The sequence below is a fragment of the Cyprinodon tularosa genome, unplaced genomic scaffold (assembly GCF_016077235.1).
Source record: "Cyprinodon tularosa strain WSP-4 unplaced genomic scaffold, ASM1607723v1 ctg181, whole genome shotgun sequence".
Classification (NCBI taxonomy): Eukaryota; Metazoa; Chordata; class Actinopteri; order Cyprinodontiformes; family Cyprinodontidae; genus Cyprinodon; species Cyprinodon tularosa.
Window position 1 is genome coordinate 341,907 of NW_024038614.1, and position 20,196 is coordinate 362,102.

Consider the following 20,196-nt stretch of genomic DNA (forward strand, 5'->3'; position numbering starts at 1 on the left):
AAGAAGAACCTACCTTATTTTTTATGTTGTTATAATCTTGTATTTTTTTAATAAGTTTTGATTGGATCTCAAGTTAAATGATAATAAATATACTGTATAAGACAATTTAGATTTATTTTTGCACTTTGAAAAGCACATTTATTAAGTTGCTCTGTTCTATGCTTTTATTGTCTAACTAGTTTTTATAACTTGAGTCACTGTAGTTCTGATATGAAGACGTAGACAGCAGTCATCTGTGATGAGACTGAGGATTTGATGGAAACATATTGAGAGAAGCTCTAAAAGGAGTTTATAAGAGTAACTAAATGTTTATCTGTGTTTATTTATCCAATCCAGTCAAGACTTTTCAAAGTCTTCTGTCTGCTCCAGTTCATACATTAGTCTTTCATCTTTTAACATGATGTAAACCATGAAATTCTCAGTTTTCCTAATCTTTTAACATCAAATGAAGGATGCTTTAGTTTACTCCACATTAAACAAATATAGATTGTTTCATCTCGAGAATTATTTTTGGGCAATAAAAATATCAACAACAGTTGTTATTACAGTAGTATAAATAACAAAAACAAAAACAATTTCATTATTGATGGAGGGTGCTCTCTTTCTCAGTCACTAGCTCCAGCTTCTCATTTGCCAGTGTCAGATGCCCAGTTACTGCAGCCAGCCTATCAGTGGCATCAGAATAGATATAGCCTCCTGTGCCAAGGAAGTCACTGCTGAGTGCAGAATATTCTGAAGTTTGGCACCAATACCATGCCTTACCAGCTACAGTATTATATAATTAAACCCTAAAGAAGCTTTAAACATTAAGAGAAAACAATCATAAAAGGTTAGGAATCAATTTTATAGAGGTTATTGATTTCTGCTTTATCAAATAATTTTCCTATTATTATTATTATTACTATTATTATTATTATTATTATTATTATTATTATTATTATTATTATTATTATTATTATTATTATTATTATTATTATTATTATTATTATTATTATTGTTATTATTATTATTATTATTATTATTAAGTAACATAATATGAAAAGTAAATATTCATAAAATTATTCTTAAAAGAGCAATGCCAGCAGTCATTTGATGGAAAGCAGAGGTCTTTGTGATCACATTGTTTGTCATCTGTAATAGTTTTTGTGCAGCTGCTCCACTGCTTTCAGTCAACGTGTCACTCCGAGCACAGAAGTAAACAGCAGAATCCTCTGCTGTCAGGCTCCTGATCTCGAGGTATTGGGTGCTGATGGGGACATTTTCAGTCATAGTGAAACGGCCTTGAAAGGAGCTTCCATAGATTGCTGAGTTTCTACCAGCATTCATCCTCCCAACCCATTCCAGAGCTTTTCCTGGTTTCTGTTTAATCCAGTGAATGTAGTAGCTTGTCATAACAAAACCAGACATGACACAAGACATTTTTAATGTCTCTCCGGGTCTTCTTGCCTCAGAAGGAGTTTGCTCCAGTTTAATCTCACAGACGATTCCTATAGGATAAAATATTTGAGTCAGTAAACCTTAAATCCCCTAATAAATATTGAAAAGACACATAAAATTCTCACCATTAAAACAAATTATTGAAAGCAAACTCAAAATGACTGTTCTCTCCATTCTATAGAAAAAAACATTAATTTAAGGCTTCTAAAATATTGAAAAGTTCTGAAAGTTTACAGAGAGAAGTTGTCATCAGGAGGTCGATTGTGTTGCTTTATAGAAGGAAGAGCTGGCGTAGACCCTCCTCCACCCTGCTTATCTAGGTAAATTTAGAACTGGTGATTGGAGCCTAGAGCCGGTCAGAGTTGGGTAAAAGTCGCACAGAGTATAAAAGCTGCAGACATTGTGATGGGTGGCACAAACTTTGCACAGATTCTATAGGCCTCATACATAAACAATGAGGGGAAATGGGCCTTCTAATGATTGTACAGTATGGTATCATATCTTGCCTTATTAAGGTGATGGTTTTCACTGCTCCTTCTTCATGATCATTTTCCTACGTTATAAATAAACAATTTAACCAGGTTTTATTGACACAGCTTAATATAAAGAAATGTTCAAAATGTTTTCTATCAAATTATTCCAGGCTTACCTCAGAGAATTGTGTTTTGTAGCCACGTTGACTCTGATCTGTGAATCATCACCACAGTAACAGAACTCCTAAGCAAAAGAGATAAATAAGTATTTGACAAAAAACTTTGTTAAGAAGTTGCAGTGAAAAGGTGAATTCAAATGTCAATGTCAATGTAAAATTTATTTATATAGCACTTTAAAAAGAGGTATAAAACTGCACCAAAGTGCTTTACAGGAAAGACAACAACACCAATTAACAAAACAGAATGTGAAACACTGCTTCAATTAAAAGCCGAAAAAATAAAAATAAGTTTTAAGAAGCGATTTAAAATGATCCAGGCTGTGGGCGGATTTGATTTGAAGAGGTAAATGGTTCCACAGAATTGGAGCAACAACAGAGAAGGCCTGATCTCCTTTCCTCTTAAGTTGAGTCCGAGAAACTGTCAGTAATAGTTGATTATTAGAGCGTAGACTATGACAAATGTAACCTCCATGTTTTATGCTTTTCTTCTTATCATCAACTGCTTTAATCAACCTTTTTCTTATGAGATAATCCTCCATCCTTGTGTTGTATGTGGACAGTTAAGCTGGGTTTTGCGTTTTGATGAAGTCTGGGACAGGTACACATACCCTTTTCACAGTAAATTAGTGCTGTATTATTTGTGGTCTGATGGTCCCTCTGCAGGTGGATTATAATATTGCAAGCTCTACTGAGGGGTGTTTATCTTCAGATTCTGTGCATTCAGAGTCAATGAATTTATGAAAATGTGGAAATGCTGAACTTCTTTCTGAGATTATATTTGTAGATTAGCAAATATATTTGTGAATTGCAAAAATATGATACATTTTTGGATCATTAAACTCCCGGAGACAGACTGGCAAACTGTCCAGGGTGTAGCCTGCCTTTTGCCCATAAACGGCCAGAGATAGGCACCGGCTCCATGCGACCCTGACGCAATAGGCAGGAGAAAATGAATGTTTCTATCATTAAAGTCATATTTGCAATCTACAGGAAAGTATCAACCAGATTTTGGTTGATAATGACTGATCATTGAGCACAGTTTAAATAAAAAGTGATATCCCTTCATTATTCCTTTTTTTTTTTGAGTCATTCATAGTATTTTGTTATCCATTCAAGAAAATGGTAGCAAAGGCGAAAAATTGTTGATATAATGAGTGATTTTTGAGATGCTCAGACAGTTTGTAAGGTTTTTGTTTATTAGTCATGCTATATCAATTAACAAATTATTATATGTGATTATTATATTATATTACATTCTGGATGTATTGAATTTAGATGTATGTACCTCAATAAATGTTATGTTGCCACTTGTTTTGTTTTTTATTATTATAATCTAACTGGTCAGTCTGTGTATTTATATGTTTTGCACTGAAATTATTTCAGTTCCATTTGTTGAATGTCATCAATACACTATGCAGTAGTGAAAAAAGGTCTTGAGTAATCATTTTCTTTTCTCTTTTTTTGAAACAACAAAAGAAAGCTGTTGAATAACTTTGAACCTAAAGAATTCTGTCTCCCTTTCCAAAACGCCTCCCATTAGAAAAAAGCTTTTTAGGCGTCAGTGGGTTGAGCCCCAAACCTCACCTATTCTTTCAGGTGTGCCGCCTGAGCAAATACTATTGTGCAAACAAAGACAAAACCAGTCTAAATCAAGATGAGCTCGCATTCATGTTATAAAATAACAGGGGGCAATTGGAAATAGATGGGAAAATAAAGTTCCCTCTGTATCAGATAAAACAAAAATATTAACTTACTAAAATATGATCACTGCCAAAAATAACAAACATTGGTGTTACCGTTATTTCTATTTGTAATATAAGCATTATAGTTGTGTATTTACATTCTTAGTAGTCATTTGACAGTTCTTAGAAACCAGACATGTCTGATTAATCTGAAGGTTTTTGTACAGCTGCTCCACTGCTTTCAGTCACTGTGGCTGTCGTGCACAGAAATAAACAGCAGAATTTTCTGCTGTCAGGCTCCTGATCTCAATGTACTGGGTGCTGCTGGGGACATTTTCAGTCATGGTGAAACGGCCTTGAAAGGAGCTTCCATAGATTGCTGAGTTTTTCCCTGTGTCCATCCTCCCAATCCACTCTAAAGCTCTCCCTGGTCTCTGTCTAATCCAGTGCATGTAGTTATCTGTCATTTTAAAACCAGAAGTGACACAAGATATTTTCACAGTATCCCCCGGACTTTTCTCTAAAGAGGCTGACTGAACCAGTCTGATCTCACTCCAAACTCCTGTAAAAAGACATATTATAGTGGTTATCTATCAAGATTATAAATCAATAAAGGAATGGTTTAAAAAAATATGGAAATTCTTACTGTCCATAAAAACTGCAAAAAGAAAACACCAGATGGCTGATTTCTTCATCCTATGACAGAAAATTTAAGCTAGTATGTTTTAATAAAAATATGCGCAAAAGTTATTTTCTCTGTCCAACAGCAACTGTATAAGAAGGCTGATGGCATCTGCTTAATGGAGGAAGAGTTTGCATAGACCCTCCCCTAACCTTTACAGGTAAAAATCTATTAGCACACATAAACTGGAATTATGCAAAACTGTTGAATGAACAATTCTCAATTGCGCTCCCTAATGCCCAATTCTTGAAAAATGCTTCCACTGACTGTAATAGGCCTTTTAGGTACATCTTCAATAAAAAAAAAAAAAAAAAAAAAAAAAAAATATATATATATATATATATATATATATATATATATATATATATATATATATATATATATATATATATATATATATATATATATATATATATATATATATATATATATATATATATATATATATATTGAAATTAACATTTAATGAAATTTATTATGATATGTTTTATACTTATTTTACTTAGTTTTCCTTAATAAAAAAAATAATCAAAATAAGATTTTACCACTTTTTTTTTGCAGTAAAATTGAGTTTGTTAAACTTGTTTAATTTTATTGTTATTATGGTTTGCAAAATTTCAGTTTTGCTTCAGAGCCAGGTGAATATGTTTATCCTTTATGTAAAAATTATCTACAAGCCTTGAGATCAGTAGCCGATTGATTTGAACAAAGATGAGCTGCACAGTACTGAAGACTATTCTGCTGTTTTTGGAACACAAATAACACTGAGCTCCAATAGCCAGCCATATTATCATAAAATTAGCTTCTTGTGACTATCCATGACTAGTGAAAAGAACAATTCTAGAAATCTTCAATCACATTTAAGAGAATCAAAATGCCTTTTGAGATATCTCAAATGACATCACCGGATTCATCATTTAAAGTGTGTGTAGGGGGTTGAAGCCCAATAGTGATAATATTTTTTTGGTATTTCTTTCAATATTATCTGATATAGCTCGACCCTGGTTAGATGACTCTGCAAGTGACCTGTCTTAGAATCGCCTCTGCTCTGATTGGCATATTGTAGAAACACCAGGCCCAGGATGACCTGCTAATTTACGTGACACCATTGAGTGCAACATACAAATGTCAACACACCAAGCCACTTGCGTCTGATCTAACAAGCCAAAACAGCTCTGTTTACATTCGATAAACATGGCACAGCAATGGTAAAAGGGATCCAGAAAGATAATAGAACGAAACAATAAAGCATACATAACATAGCCTAGCTTCCTAGCATGTTGCTCTCCATTGTTTACTTTCCTGATTTATGATGCACTGGTGACATCATCAATGCTAACCCAGCATGATGGTGTTACCAGACATGCAGCAGCAGGGGGACAGAGGCTATGCAGCTTGCCAGCAGGGGGTTAGACCCAGCTTTTTTTGCCAGTGGGAAGGGAGCCAAATCCCATTGTTATCCAGTAGCTCAGACTTCAGCCAGGCACTCTCTGCTCATGCTGCATCTAAGGACCGTCTAGGAAGTTTTAAACCAAAGACACTTGATAAAAAAAAATATATATATATATATTTCCTTGTCTTGTGATGGCGTGAAACACACTGGCTTATTACACCAAATAATTTTAAAGAAATGCCTGTGTCCAGATTATGTTGTGGATCATCACCAAAAGTTTTATGGACTGTTTTTTGGCATGAGGCAGACCTTCTCTGTTAATTTCAGCAGTACCTGTCGATAACTTCCATAGGCATTTTGCAAACAAACAAACAAACCAAGGGGGATGAAAACTTACCCTCTTGGCAGACGTAATAACAAGAGAGGTATTTAAGATCTTAGAAAGTTAATGGATAATTAATTTGACTAGAAACTAGACTGTACAGGTAACTATGTTACTTAATCATTTACTTTTTTGGAAAAGTAACAGCAAACTGTTCCACTTACCTATATGGAAAATTTTGGGAATAGCAAATGTTCCTTATTAGAATGGTTGTTGGCCAAATGTGTGTTGCGTTTGAAAATGTTCAAAACAACGCACTCTTTGCTTTTAAGTCTCCAATAGTCTCACATTGAGTATAATTATAAATATTTCATTTGAAAAATTGATTGTTTTCTTTGATTTTAAATGCAACTAATTTTCTACGTTACTCGTGTTTTAGCAGTCATCTACATAAATGCATTTTTAACCCAAAAAATTATCAAAACATTCAAGGTAGGACTGCGTGATATCACATTCAAATCTAATTTTGGATTTTTGTCTTCAGATTTTTCTTGATTTTTCTTATACATTTTTTCTATCTTGAATTGCATTTCAACAATTATAAACAGTACATTCAAAGGTTATATTTTTGACACCTTCCCCCAAATTTTGCTGCCAGACTCTTATGATAAATGGTGTTCTCTTTCCGCACTCTGCTTTATCCCTGCTGGTGTTGTTGGTGCTATCCACCTGTTGCTCCCCCTTTATTTCAACTAAGTATGTTTTTAGCAAATTTATTGTACAAGAAAACTGCAAGGAAAACTACATTAATCGGAACTTTCTTCCAGTCTAAATAAGGTGCCTTTGTTTTAAACAGAATAACATTTAAATGTAGCATGCACCTACATTGAACATATAAGGCAACTAGCCTCAAATTGATGTGAATATATTAGGCCTCTTCTACTGGCTGTATGCTATCAGTGTTCAGGCTCTCAAGGGTTTTTGTACAGCTCTGTTGCTTGTTTACGTCACTGTGGTTCTCTGGCACAGTAATACACAGCTGAGTCTTCAGGCTGCATATTCTGCCCATGTAGAGTAACAGTGTTGCTGGAAGATTCCAGTGTAAAACTAAACTTGTTCTTTAAAGAATTTTTGTAAGTTGGCGTGCATCCTGTGCAAGTGTATCCAATCCACTCAAGTCCTTTCCCAGTAGGTTGTCTTATCCAGTGTGTTGCATAGCTGCTCATTGAATAAGAGACCTGACAGCTGATGGTCAGACGTTGATCTGGCTGCACAGACATAGAGGCTGGCTGTGTCAGCTGCTCACACCTCACACCTGGGGACGACACATTAAAAAACAAAGTGTTATCAACTTTAAGCCATTGGCGTGAAGTGATCATGCTATATAGAAAGTGGTGCCTTAGTGAGTCTTACAGGATCTAGTAGCCAGTAACAGCAACAACACTGCAGGAAGCATGTTGGAGTAGAGGGTGATCCAGTGAAAACTTGCGTTCACCTTTTACTGGTAGCTTGAGAATAAATCCACAGAGCCAAATCTTTTATTTGCATATTGACACACTAGCCAATTAAAACTGGTTCTTAAAAATCACAGCCCAAACGGGATGATTTCATTGGACACTGCTACATATAAATGTCTCTTTGGGTGGTTTTATAAATTTTTCATTCTGTTGGTGTTATTATTAAAAGAAATAAGAATACGTACATATTGATTATATATTTTAACAATACACAATATTTTTGTCATGTAGGTTAAATGTTATACTATATGTTAAATTTGAAATGAACCCTTTAAAATTAATGCTTTTAGTGAACTGTTTATCCTTACAAGATGATCATTTTACTAATGGAGCATAAATGCACTTTTGATAATGATTACTCATCAACGATATTCTTTAAGCAATAAGAAATATTTATTCACCAGTGTTTTAAGCATCTACAAGTAATGGAACCAGACTCCTAATAACCAGATGGTGAACAGATAAGGAGACAGAGCAGTAAACAGATTAGATAGAGTGGTGATATTGTCAGTTTGCGTTCAGTTTCCTTTGAAACTCGAAGGGTTCAGCAGCCAGCAGCAGACCTGACAGGTAATGGTGAGAAACAGGTTGTTTCAGCTGGAGAACGTATTTGTACTGAAGATGATGTGATGTGTGTATCGCTTCTTCTATAGCTGCCTAAATCTCCATGTAGAAAAGTAACCAGAAAGCTCTATGCATTCTTATAGTTTATTATTGTATAGAATATTGCTAATCCACTGATGGAGTAATTTTGCCCAGGGTTATCAGTGTCTGTTGTTATTCAAGCAATTGCTTCTCTGTTACTATTAAATTGGGTTTAATATCAAGAAAAATGTTTGAATCCCTAAATTATCAGTGACTTTTCTCAGCAAGGTCGAAAACAAAAGATTCATTTTAAATCCCTATCACTGAATAAAACATACTTGCAATAATGGTGCATACAGACTCTAGGTCCAAAGACCTAGACTAAAGTTTTTACAGTATCTAAATAGGAAACCTTTGCAATACAAACCTTTTAAGTTCAAGATAAATGTTATGGAAATTAATTCAAGTGCCTCATAAATATAATAAACACAGTAACAGAAAATCTTTTTGTCTTTCCCTAATTTTCATTGTTGGATGTTTTAAAGTGACCCTTCTGTTTTAAAACCGCCAAGATTTGTATTATCTCAACTCATAAATAAATATTTTTGGGGAAAAAACAGTTGTATTAAAGTGTCTTGAATTACATCTTACGTTTTTATAAATTAAAAAAACACATTCTAAAGAAAAGATAATATACCCATTATAATACCTTTAATTCAGTTCTGTAAACCAAGGCTGTAAAGAGTCCTGAATGAGAGATCGATGCAGAGAACAATGTTTGATGTATAGACAGGCGCTGCTTTTAAAACCCATTTTGACTGAAGCTGAGAGGTAAAAAGATCATGTGTGCTAATAAAAAAAAAACAAACAGTAGAGTTGAGGGTAATCATGTATTTTCTGTCTATGAGAAACAGAGCTACTGTGGGGTTTCTGTCTGCTTCCTGTTGATGCATGTGTTTAACTGATGAAACCTCTTAACACTCAGAGGGGAGGCACATCTGCCATTTGGGTTTCTGCATCATTAGGTTTCTCTGACATATTTAGTTATTCCTGGAAGTAACATGAACAAGGGGCTGGGTGTGAAATATGTAAAAAACTCTAATGAGGAGTTTTAAGGGAATAAAAAAATAAAGCTAAAAATAAGTAAAAATGTTACATGACACTTGACAGTTTTTACATTTTATTTACAGCTATTTCACCTTTAAACAAGCTTAAATAAGTCTAAACAACCATTTCCTTTCCATACCGAAACCTTTTTTATTTACAGAAACTATGCAGAAAAATGCAGGAATATTAATAACAATAAAACTACAGTAAAGTTGAACAATCAACTTAATTAGGTCATTATTATTATTGGTTTACTTTAAGTTTTGTCTCATGAAACTTTTTACAAATAAACACATCATCGTGTTTATTTTCTGTAGATAGATCAAGCTCCTGTCACAAGATTTAACCAGTGTATGCCTGATGTACTATAATCTTCTAAAAGGCTGGCACATGCTGAACTTTCTATGTATTTTTTACATTTTACGTGTATAAATATAGTATTCATAACGAGCCCAGAGCGAATGTCCAACAACAGCTTAACTGGCCTGCAAAGAAAAGATTAATTTGATTGCAGTTTTAACCTAGCTGCTGTTTACTGCCCACTAAAAAAAAAGAAAAAAGAAATAAATAAAAATAGAAAATGAAAAAAGAAGGTTTTCAGTCGCAGCAGATTCAGCATCATGTCTGCTCGGAAGTTTGTTGGTTTGTTGGTACGTTGATATGCATTGGAGATAAGGTCTTGATAAGTTACGGCTGAGCTATGCACAAGATACTCATAGGTTGTGTATGAGCTGGACACCACAACTTATGAGTAACTTACACTGCATGTACAGGTGCTGGTCATAAAATTAGAATATCATGAAAAAGTAGATTGATTTCAGTAATTCCATTTAAAAAGTGAAACTTGTATATTATATTCATACATTACATACAAACTCATATATTTCAGATGTTTATTTTGTTTAATTTTGATGATTACAAATGACAACAAATGAAAATCTCAAATTCATCATATCAGAAAATTAGAATATTACTGAAGACCAATAAAAACAAAGGATTTATAGAAATGTTGGCCAACTGAAAAGTATGAACATGAAAAGTATGAGCATGTACAGCACTCAGTATTTAGTTGGGCCTCCTTTGGCCTGTATTACTGCAGCAATGCGGCGTGGCATGGAGTCGATCAGTCTGTGGCACTGCTCAGGTGTTATGATAGCCCAGGTTGCTCTAATAGTGGCTTTTAGCTCTTCTGAATTGTTGGGTCTGGTGTATTGCATCTTCTTCTTCACAATACCCCATAGATTTTCTATGGGGTTAAGGTCAGGAGAGTTTGCTGGCCAATTAAGAACAGGGATACCATGGTCCTTCAACCAGGTACTGGTAGCTTTGGCACTGTGTGCAGGTGCCAAGTCCTGTTGGAAAATGAAATCTGCATCTCCAAAAAGTTGGTCAGCTGCAGGAAGCATGAAGTGCTCTAAAACTTCCTGGTATGTGGCTGCGTTGACCCTGGACCTCAGAAAACACAATGGACCAACACCAGCAGATGACATGGCACCCCAAACCATCACTGACTGTGGAAACTTTACACTGGACTTCAAGCAACGTGGATGAAGTGCCTCTCTTCTTTTCCTCCAGACTCTGGGACCTTGATTTCCAAAGGAAATGCAAAATTTACTTTCATCAGAGAACATGACTTTGGACCACTCACCAGCAGTCCAGTCCTGTTTCTCTTTAGCCCAGGCAAGACGCTTCTGACGCTGTCTGTGGTTCAAGAGTGGCTTGACACAAGGAATGCGACAGCAGAAACCCATGTCTTTCATACGTCTGTGTGTGGTGGTTCTTGAAGCACTCACTCCAGCTGCAGTCCACTCTTTGTGAATCTCCCCCACATTTTTGAATGGGTTTTGTTTCACAATCCTCTCCAGGGTGCGGTTATCTCTCTTGCTTGTACACTTTTTTCGACCACATCTTTTCCTTCCCTTCGCCTCTCTATTAATGTGCTTGGACACTGAGCTCTGTGAACAGCCAGCCTCTTTAGCGATGACCTTTTGTGTCTTGCCCTCCTTGTGCAAGGTGTCGATGGTCGTCTTTTGGACAACTGTCAAGTCAGCAGTCTTCCCCATGATTGTGTAGCCTATAGAACTAGACTGAAAGACCATTTAAAGGCTTTTGCAGGTGGTTTGAGTTAATTAGCTGATTAGAGTGTGGCACCAGGGGCCATCAATTTTGAACCTTTTCACAATATTCTAATTTTCTGATATGATGAATTTGAGATTTTCATTTGTTGTCATTTGTAATCATCAAAATTAAACAAAATAAACATCTGAAATATATGAGTTTGTATGTAATGTATGAATATAATATACAAGTTTCACTTTTTAAATGGAATTACTGAAATCAATCTACTTTTTCATGATATTCTAATTTTATGACCAGCACCTGTATGTCAACAATCAAATTACTTACCTGTAACTAATGGCCAAAGTATGAGCACAGGCTGGCATACGTACTTGCCTTATGTCAGGCATACGCTGGCTAAATCATTGCGGTATGAGAGGGGCTTCGTGTTATTTTTCTGCTTTTTGTAAGAGGCACAGGAGTTTAGACTAAATAATAAAAACTGAATTGAGGGATGGAACCAAATAGTGTTCAGACTTACCTGGATAAATGCTCCCACATTCATCATCCGTTTGAAGACGGAAAACTGCTCAGACATGATAACTTAAGCTTATTAGTCTGAATTTATTTGTAAATATTAAACTTTATTTTTAGTGTCAAAGCAGGATTTGTTATTATACTTTCCGTTGAACATTTTTTTAATTTTGTTACCAGCGTAACCAGCGGAGTGGATGGTCTTGTTGCTGCATGCAGGAAATTAGTAGGTGTTGTTATTTAACAGAAAAGCATCATCCGTGCTCACACTGACCTGACCACCAGACATCTGGACTGAACCTTTCTGCTAACTTTAGTGGGTAACCAGGAGTCTGAAGGGAATTTTATGGACAGGGTTGGAGTCACAGAGGCAGAAACAAATATGAGTCAAAGACAGACTGATGATGCAAAATGTTTTCTTACGTTTTCTTGGGTTAAGTTTTAACAACAATCTCTTCAAGGAATACATTTTATTTTAGGTTGAGGAGTTAAGAGTTTCTTTATCTTATTTCTGTTTCATATCTGTTTTTAAACTGACAAGCATAAAGCAAAACCCTGATCAAAACTCTAAATGTTGCATCACATGTATAAAAGCAGTGAAGTAGGATTTTTAGTTAAAGAAAAAAATGGAGTAACTTTATTGGAGCATAGAGTAATACAAATGTTTTATTATTTGGAATCCTTAATACTGATATTCTTTATCTATTTGCCTTTATGTGTCATTTTTTTGTTGACTTGTTCGGATCGGATCAGTTACTTTTCAATGTAAAGTTATTTGCATTGCACTTTACTACATGAAACTTGCTTTAGAGTAAAGTTTGATTGATTGATCAATTGACTGATTGATTGATTTCAAATATTCCTTCTGTTAACCATATGACTTTTCAAATATAATGGTAAACTTGTCAAATAATATTCCTCATACAGGGATTAGTGTTTTCACTTCAAAGTAACTGAAAGAACAATAATTGCTTTTTTAACAGAAAGTTAGTGATAAAGTGTTTTCCAAAATCAGTGTGTTAGACCCCCATCTGGTCTGTGCTACTAGATCTTTATAACTCTCTCTGAGTGAATTATGTCCCAGTGTAACTGTTAGACCCAATTAATAATGTATGATACAGAATATAATCTGTAGTTCCTCCAGGCATGACTCGTATATTTTGGAATTTCTTGTCCTTTTTTACTTAGCTTACTTATATGCAGCAATAAAAAGCAGCTTTCAAAAGTTTTTTAGGATTCAATTTCATTTGAATGAGGAGTTTCACCTGACAGGAAATAAATGCACAGCCAACCTCACTGAATTTAACAAAGATACATTATTTCTTCTTGTGTATTCTGTACAAAACTTTTTTGAATTTCATGATTTAAAAAAATTCTATTTTGGTTTATATGAAAACTCTCAAAAAATAATTTTGCATGAAAGTCTCAAGTATTTGTTTTGTATTTATTTATTTTTTTGTTGTTTCAAGGGGAGGCTTATACTTCTAAGCAGTATTTAGCAGTATCTCTTCAGGCTATTATTGTTTTCTATAGTATGTCAAAAACATAGAATTTATTTTTATTCGACAAATTTTCTGTCTTGATTCTGATCATTTTAATATATAAGCTTTTTGTCAGACCGCCTAACTCAGAACTTCAAATTATTCAGTTACCAAATGCAGTACATCTAGGGTGACCAAGCGTCCGTATTTCCCGGGACATATCCGTATTTCACGTCCTGTCCCGGGCGTCCCGGGTTTTTTTTAGAAACGACGCTCCGTGTGACGTAATCCCTGAGCCGCGTCAGTGCGGGCAGCCCTGTTCTTAATCAGAGGCTCTTGCTCTCTTCGAAAACCTAGGACGGGTCCTCGAAGGACGCGGTCTACCTAGACTGGATCCTTCGAAGTCCTTGAAAATAAGGAGGCCGGAAGAGTTCTGTCTGTAAATTCGAACAGGTCCTCCCTTCAGCGGGTTTTACCGCCGTATGCTCTGTTGCTTAGCAACCGTGAAAGTTGACACACAAAGCAGGAAAAGAATGAATACCGAGGTTTTCAAAACTGTTTGTTTATTTATTTATTTTTAAAAAAGTTAAAGTGAACAAGAATCCAGAGTGGAATAAAGGTTCCAACCACCGGGAGCAGGAACAAATAAAATCAAATGTAATGATAGAAACCTTAGTCAGTTAAATAACCTGCTGCTGTCATTCTGCACATCTCTGATGTTGCTGCTATTTTCAAATATCCATTATTGTAAAAATGTCCATAGCTGCATATCGGTCTCCGCCAGTCACGTGACTTTTGTTGCTAAGACGCCATTTTAGTTGGAAAAGGTGTAGTGTAAACAACCGCAGCATAGCTAAACGAAGGACTAAAGGCCTGTTTACATAGCAGCCTGTCCAAGATAAGTCATTACAGTTAACATAAGCCTGAAAACAGGGGCGGATTAGGAAAATCGGTCTCCGCCAGTCACGTGACATTTGTTGCTAAGACGCCATTTTAAGTGGAAAAGGCATAGTGTACCGCGCCCGAGGTAAACAATTGACGTCACTTGGCGGAGACCGATTGGTTATTTATTCTCCAGTTTTATATTTACAGTTTTACTTTACAGAATTTTATTTTTTTATATTTTAACTCTTCCCTATTATGTTTCCCTATTATATTTCTCTAAGGTCCTCATTTGTGTGACCATTTTCAATAATCTTTTTGCTGCTGTAAATTTGCCCATTGTGGGACAATAAAGGGATTTTCTATTCTATTCTATAAAAGGGTTAGAAATATATAAGTAAATCTAAACAATGTATTTATAAAAATATATCTGCAAAATCTCTAATATTCAACAACAAAAAATACTTAGTTAAGCATATTGTGCAAAACAGCAATAAATAAATTAAAATCCTATCAGATTTATAGTTCCCACTCTGCAGATCTATTAGAATATGTCCTTAAATTACAGCCAAACCCATTTACACAGTAACAGATTAAAACCTTTAGATAAACCAAACATTACCGCCACATATCTGACTCAATAACCATTAAAACAACTATTTTCATTAATTTCAGACGGAACTATTCACAGAGTTGTATTATTATATTAAACTGAACTTCAAATTTTCACAACTGTTCTGCGCCAAGTAACATTTCCTCTGATCACGGAGCAAATCCCGATGATGAGACATTTGTTCTTTCAATATCACCCCCCCCCCCCCCCCCCCCCCCCGCGCGCTCCAAGGTGTCCTGGTTTTCCCAAATGAAAATATGGTCACCCTAGTACATCCCTTTTTTAAAGTAAGGGGATACACTTCTATACCTCTATTGACAGCATTAAATTTTATTAATTTCCACCAGCTGCCTTATGCTAAGACAGAGACTCTTTCGTTTCTTTATCTGCATGCACCAAAATAACGACAAAGTATTTTTTTTTTCAAATTATGACACACTGATTGTGAGTAAAATGCCATAATATTTCTTTATAAAAAATTAGCCGAAGACATTAGATGTATGTATCTTGTTACCATGCTGTTGACAGAAAACCCAGATGTCCCCGAACCTGACCTCATATTGTCGTTCTTTCTTGGAGGTTTTAGTGCAGCTGCTACTCTGCTTTCAGTCATTGTGTCTCTCGAGTGCAGAAGTAAACAGCAGAATCTTCTGCTGTCAAACTGCTGATTTCTAAGTACTGGTTGCTGTTGGGAACATCTTCTGTCATGATGAAGCGGCTTTGAAAGGAGCTGGCATAGCTAGGTCTGTTTCTACCAGTGTACATATACCCAATCCACTCCAGAGCTCTCCCTGGTTTCTGTCTGATCCAGTGGATATTATGCCTTGTCATGCTGTAACCAGAAATGACACAAGACATCTTAACTGTCTCTCCAGGTCTTTTCACCACAGAGGCTGACTGATCCAGTCTGATCTCACTCCAGACTCCTGTAAGAAAACAGCTTGTGGTCATCGTCTTTTGAATTAATAAAATGTTTGATATATATATATATATTACAATATTTGAGTGAAAATCTTACTATGGATAAAAAGAACAAAAATAAAATTCCAGAGGATTGTTTTGTCCATCCTTTGACTGAAGCTTTGTTCTTACAAAGACTAAGAAAAATTATGAAGCAAACTTACAGTTGGTTTACTTTTAAGAGAAGGTGGGTTTGCATAGGCCCTCCCCTTCTGCTATGTGTTAATAACAGCAATAAACTTCAGATTTCTGTAAGACAAGATACTTAACTAGAGCAGAGTTAAAAGTTTCTAAGTTCCAGAAATTGAGAGCATGCTTCATAAAAGCTGTTTCAAACTGGGGCTCTGCTATTTATTTTATTTTGCTTTGCTGTGCATCTTGATCATTTTTTTTTTTATATTAAAGTAAAAAAAAAAGAAATCCATCATGTTAAAAGATGAAACATCCATTAAAGTGTAAGGCTTGTATTTGTTAGTGATTGTCTTATTGCTTTGTGTTTGTGCATTTTGTGGGGGAAAAAAATCATATTACATAATCAAAAACTTAAATTTCAATCTTGTAATCTTAAAATCTTAATAAACTCTCAGCATTGATGTGCTATATTGTTAAGAGAGGATACACAATAATAGGGTGAAGCAGCATATTCTGCTATTGTTGTGATTCCCCTCATCAACTATTTCTAAGTTAGTATGATTAGGGTTAAAAAAAAAAGAAAATGCGGAACTATGGAAACACTTGAAATAGCAGTTATTTTATTTAAAATAACAATTAGTTATTAGCCGTCTGTTCCTTGATAACACCAGTAGTCTCAGGGCTCCCCCTCTTGGAGCCTTCTGATACTTGTCCAAGAAGAGATTTAATTTTGCTTTGCTACTGATCTTTCACTGTCAGACCTAGAAAATTAATAGACAGAATAAAGACTTTTTAGTAATATACCGTACATACTTCAGGCTGTATATTTTGTCAGTTTCGTCACTAACCTGTGGGAATTTCCTACTTTACTTATTAACTTATTGATCCTTTCCTAGTAACTTAATCTAGAACTAAGGAAAGCCAATTGTGGAATACTGAATTACATTGTTATCCAAGGGATAAAATAATATAGATTTTTTTTAGTAAGTTCATAAATGTTTTTTTTTTTTAAATATAATCCATTATAGAATTGTTGGTGTGGAAACTAAAGCGGAGAAAGAAATAAAGAAAGAACTTGAGTTTTAATTAAAACATTAATGTATTTTTAAATAATTATAAATGAGACTTAATATTTTTAAATAATAATTTCAACATAATTTTTGTCTGTATTTTTTATTTTGAAAAAACATAGCCACTCCATCATCAAATAGTAGCACTTGAGGTTTTTGTACAGCTGCTTAACCAACTACTGCTACTGTGGGTCTCTAGCACAATAATAAACAGCAGAATCTTCCGTCTTCAGTCCGTTCATCTGCAGAAACAGCTGCTCTCTGCCATCGTCTCTGGAGACAATAAACCTGCCCCGGACTGACTGGGAGTAGTACTGGCTGCCCCGAGCTTCAGTTGCAATCCATTCCAGTCCTTTTCCAGGAGCCTGTCTGATCCAGGCCATCCAGTAGCTGATGAATGAGAGCCCTGATGTTGTACAGGTCAGTTTGTGGGATTCTCCTGGTCTTTTAACCGCTGGTTCAGATTCTCTCAGAGTCTGGCAATAAACACCTGTAAATATGATTAAAAATACAATGATTTATGAATGATGAAACCTTGCTGTGTTTGGATAAATGAACAATAAGTGGAAATCTCCACCTTCCCAGCAGATAGCTAGAAGCAGCAGCCCTGTCCTGTAACCCATCATGCTGATGTCTGTTCAGACAGGATCAAGTGTGTCATTAGTAGAGGTAGAGGACATCTGGGTTTGCATAAACTCCTCCTCACTGTGGAAGGAGAACCTCCCTCTTTAATTTTGTTAAACTTGTAAGTCCCAAAAAATTATCTTTTTTAATTATAAAATATCACAATTTATACTTTTTAACTCAATTTTGCTATCTAGCACCCTCACTTGCTAAAACACACATTGCTGATTTAATGGCAGTTTTAATCTTATATATCCCAATTCAACATGTTAAATTTATTCCCTTTTTGCTTTTTTTTAATGATAGATTTATCTCAGGTTTTTAAATTTAGGTTTTATATTCAGTGCTGCAAAGTGGTGAAGTTTGTGGCACTGTTGCCTTGCAGCAAGAAGTTCCTGACCTTTCATTCCTGACCTAAAGTCTTTTTTCATGGAGTTTGTATGTTCTCAGCATGCATGCAGGGCTTCTGCCTAAGTATTCTGGCTTACTCCAACAGTCCAAATAAACAAGACTGTTACTTGGCATCTTTAAATGTCCCTTAAGTGTGAGTGTGTGTTTGTGTGCACGTCTTCATATGTCTCTGTGTTGCCCTGCCACAGACTGGTGATGAATTAAGGGTGTACCCCGTCTCCATTGACTGCTGGAGAAATGCATCAGCCCCAGCGTGGCCCTGATGGAATAAGTAGGAGAGGATGGATGGATGAATGGATTTAATTTGTATTGATGTATATCTCTTTGCCCCAGATATCTCAAAGACAAACCTCAAAAACCGAACACCCCAGGTCACTTTCAAAATAACAGAAAAAGAAGCAGAGTTGTGGTTTAATTCCAATTATCTTTGAAGTTTTACGAAATACTGTATTAATGCTAGTTTCATTGTCCCTAAGTAAATCATCATCTTTAGGCAAAAAATTATTTACATATTTTAAATGCATTTTTTTAACAAGATGTGTATTTTTTTATTTAACTTTTTTTGATGATGTTTGTTCTTGTCTCTCTGTGTTCTCTGAATAACAGCCATGGCCTAAGATGGAGGAGACGTAGGACCCCGGCTACTATGATTGGTCTAGTCCACCATCAATCATTACCTATGGGCTGATTTACCAGACTTTTTTTTTTTTTTTTTTTTCGCAATGAGCCTAATGTGAAAGATAGAGACACAGAAAAAAAAAATAATAATAATAAAAAAAAAAAAAAGCCTTCCGGACTCAAATCACCATAAACCCATTAGGCAAGTGCCCGTTATGCCTGATTGCCAGTCCAGCTGTGGTAATGCCCCACTATGGCTCTAAATAAGAGGAAATAGTGAAGGTACAGTTTTCTGATAAGCACATTTAATTAATCCTAAATAATTTTGGTTTACCTTCCCTATTGAAAGAAATCAATTGAAAATGTTTTCAGATTAGTTAAACGCCCCTCCCCATAACTGATTAGATCCTCTGAAAAAGAAAATTTTGTTCAAAAACAAAACTATTTTTCAAGTTTAAGCTTTTTTCTTTCTGCAGATTTTTGGAAAATAAGTGTCTGAATGAGTGTGATTGTCACATTTGCAGCTGTAGAGTTTATGTACAGCTTGGAGGCTTCCTGTGTCACTGTGGCTCTCGAGCACAATAATAAACTGCAGAGTCTTCAGTCGTCAAGCTGCTCATGTGGAGATACACTTGATCCTTGCTGTTATCTCTGGAGATGGTGAAGCGATTCTGGATAGATGGGGAATAATATTTGCTGCTTCCACTGGGAGCAGATATGTAGGCAATCCACTCTAGTCCTTTTCCTTCAGCCTGTCTGATCCAGCTAATATCAGCAGCATCATCTGAGATTCCCTCATATGTACAGGTCAGAGTGTGGGATTCTCCAGGTCGTTTCCCTGCTGCTTCAGATTCAGTCAAAGTCTGACTGAAAACACCTGTAAGAAAATCAGGGAAATCAGAAAAGATCCAAAGAGAAACTCATAACCTGAACATTTCAGATGTTTGACAGTTACCAGAAACTGTTAACAGCAGGACAAGAAGAACACATCTAACTAAGGTCATTGTGAAAGTCGTTGCTCTTCTCTCTGCAAGTCCAGTTAATACTGTGATAAATAAGGAACTGTACATTGGCTCCTCCCCACACCAACTAAATTAATGCAAATGTTAATATGTATAGGAAAATGAGGATGTGACTGATAAATAATGATCATATTAGAAACATATATTTACTCAGTCTATTTTATTTAGCTATGAACAAAATCTGTTCAAGTGGTTTCTCACTTTCCAGCAGCTCAACGGGAACAAATACCTCTTAAAATGCTTAACATTCTAATTTATTGTGCCATCATAAAGAATAATGTTTGATACAGACCATGCTGCCAAATTAACAGCTGTCTCGGTGTATGTATACATTTGGAAGGACAGCTGGCATCTTTCTCAAAAAAGTTATTTGTTATTTATTTAGTATGAAATTTGAAAGATTTATGTTTATGT

The 20,196-nt window shown here is 35.3% G+C and overlaps 1 gene segment (V, D, J or C); it reads right to left on the bottom strand.

Annotated features, from left to right (window-relative positions):
• Positions 1-17,279: 17,279 nt before the first annotated feature.
• LOC119781756 lies at positions 17,280-17,754 on the bottom strand. The segment is given in 2 exon segments: positions 17,280-17,597; positions 17,685-17,754. Coding segments are annotated over 2 exon segments (357 nt in total).
• Between the last annotated feature and the right edge of the window lie 2,442 nt (positions 17,755-20,196).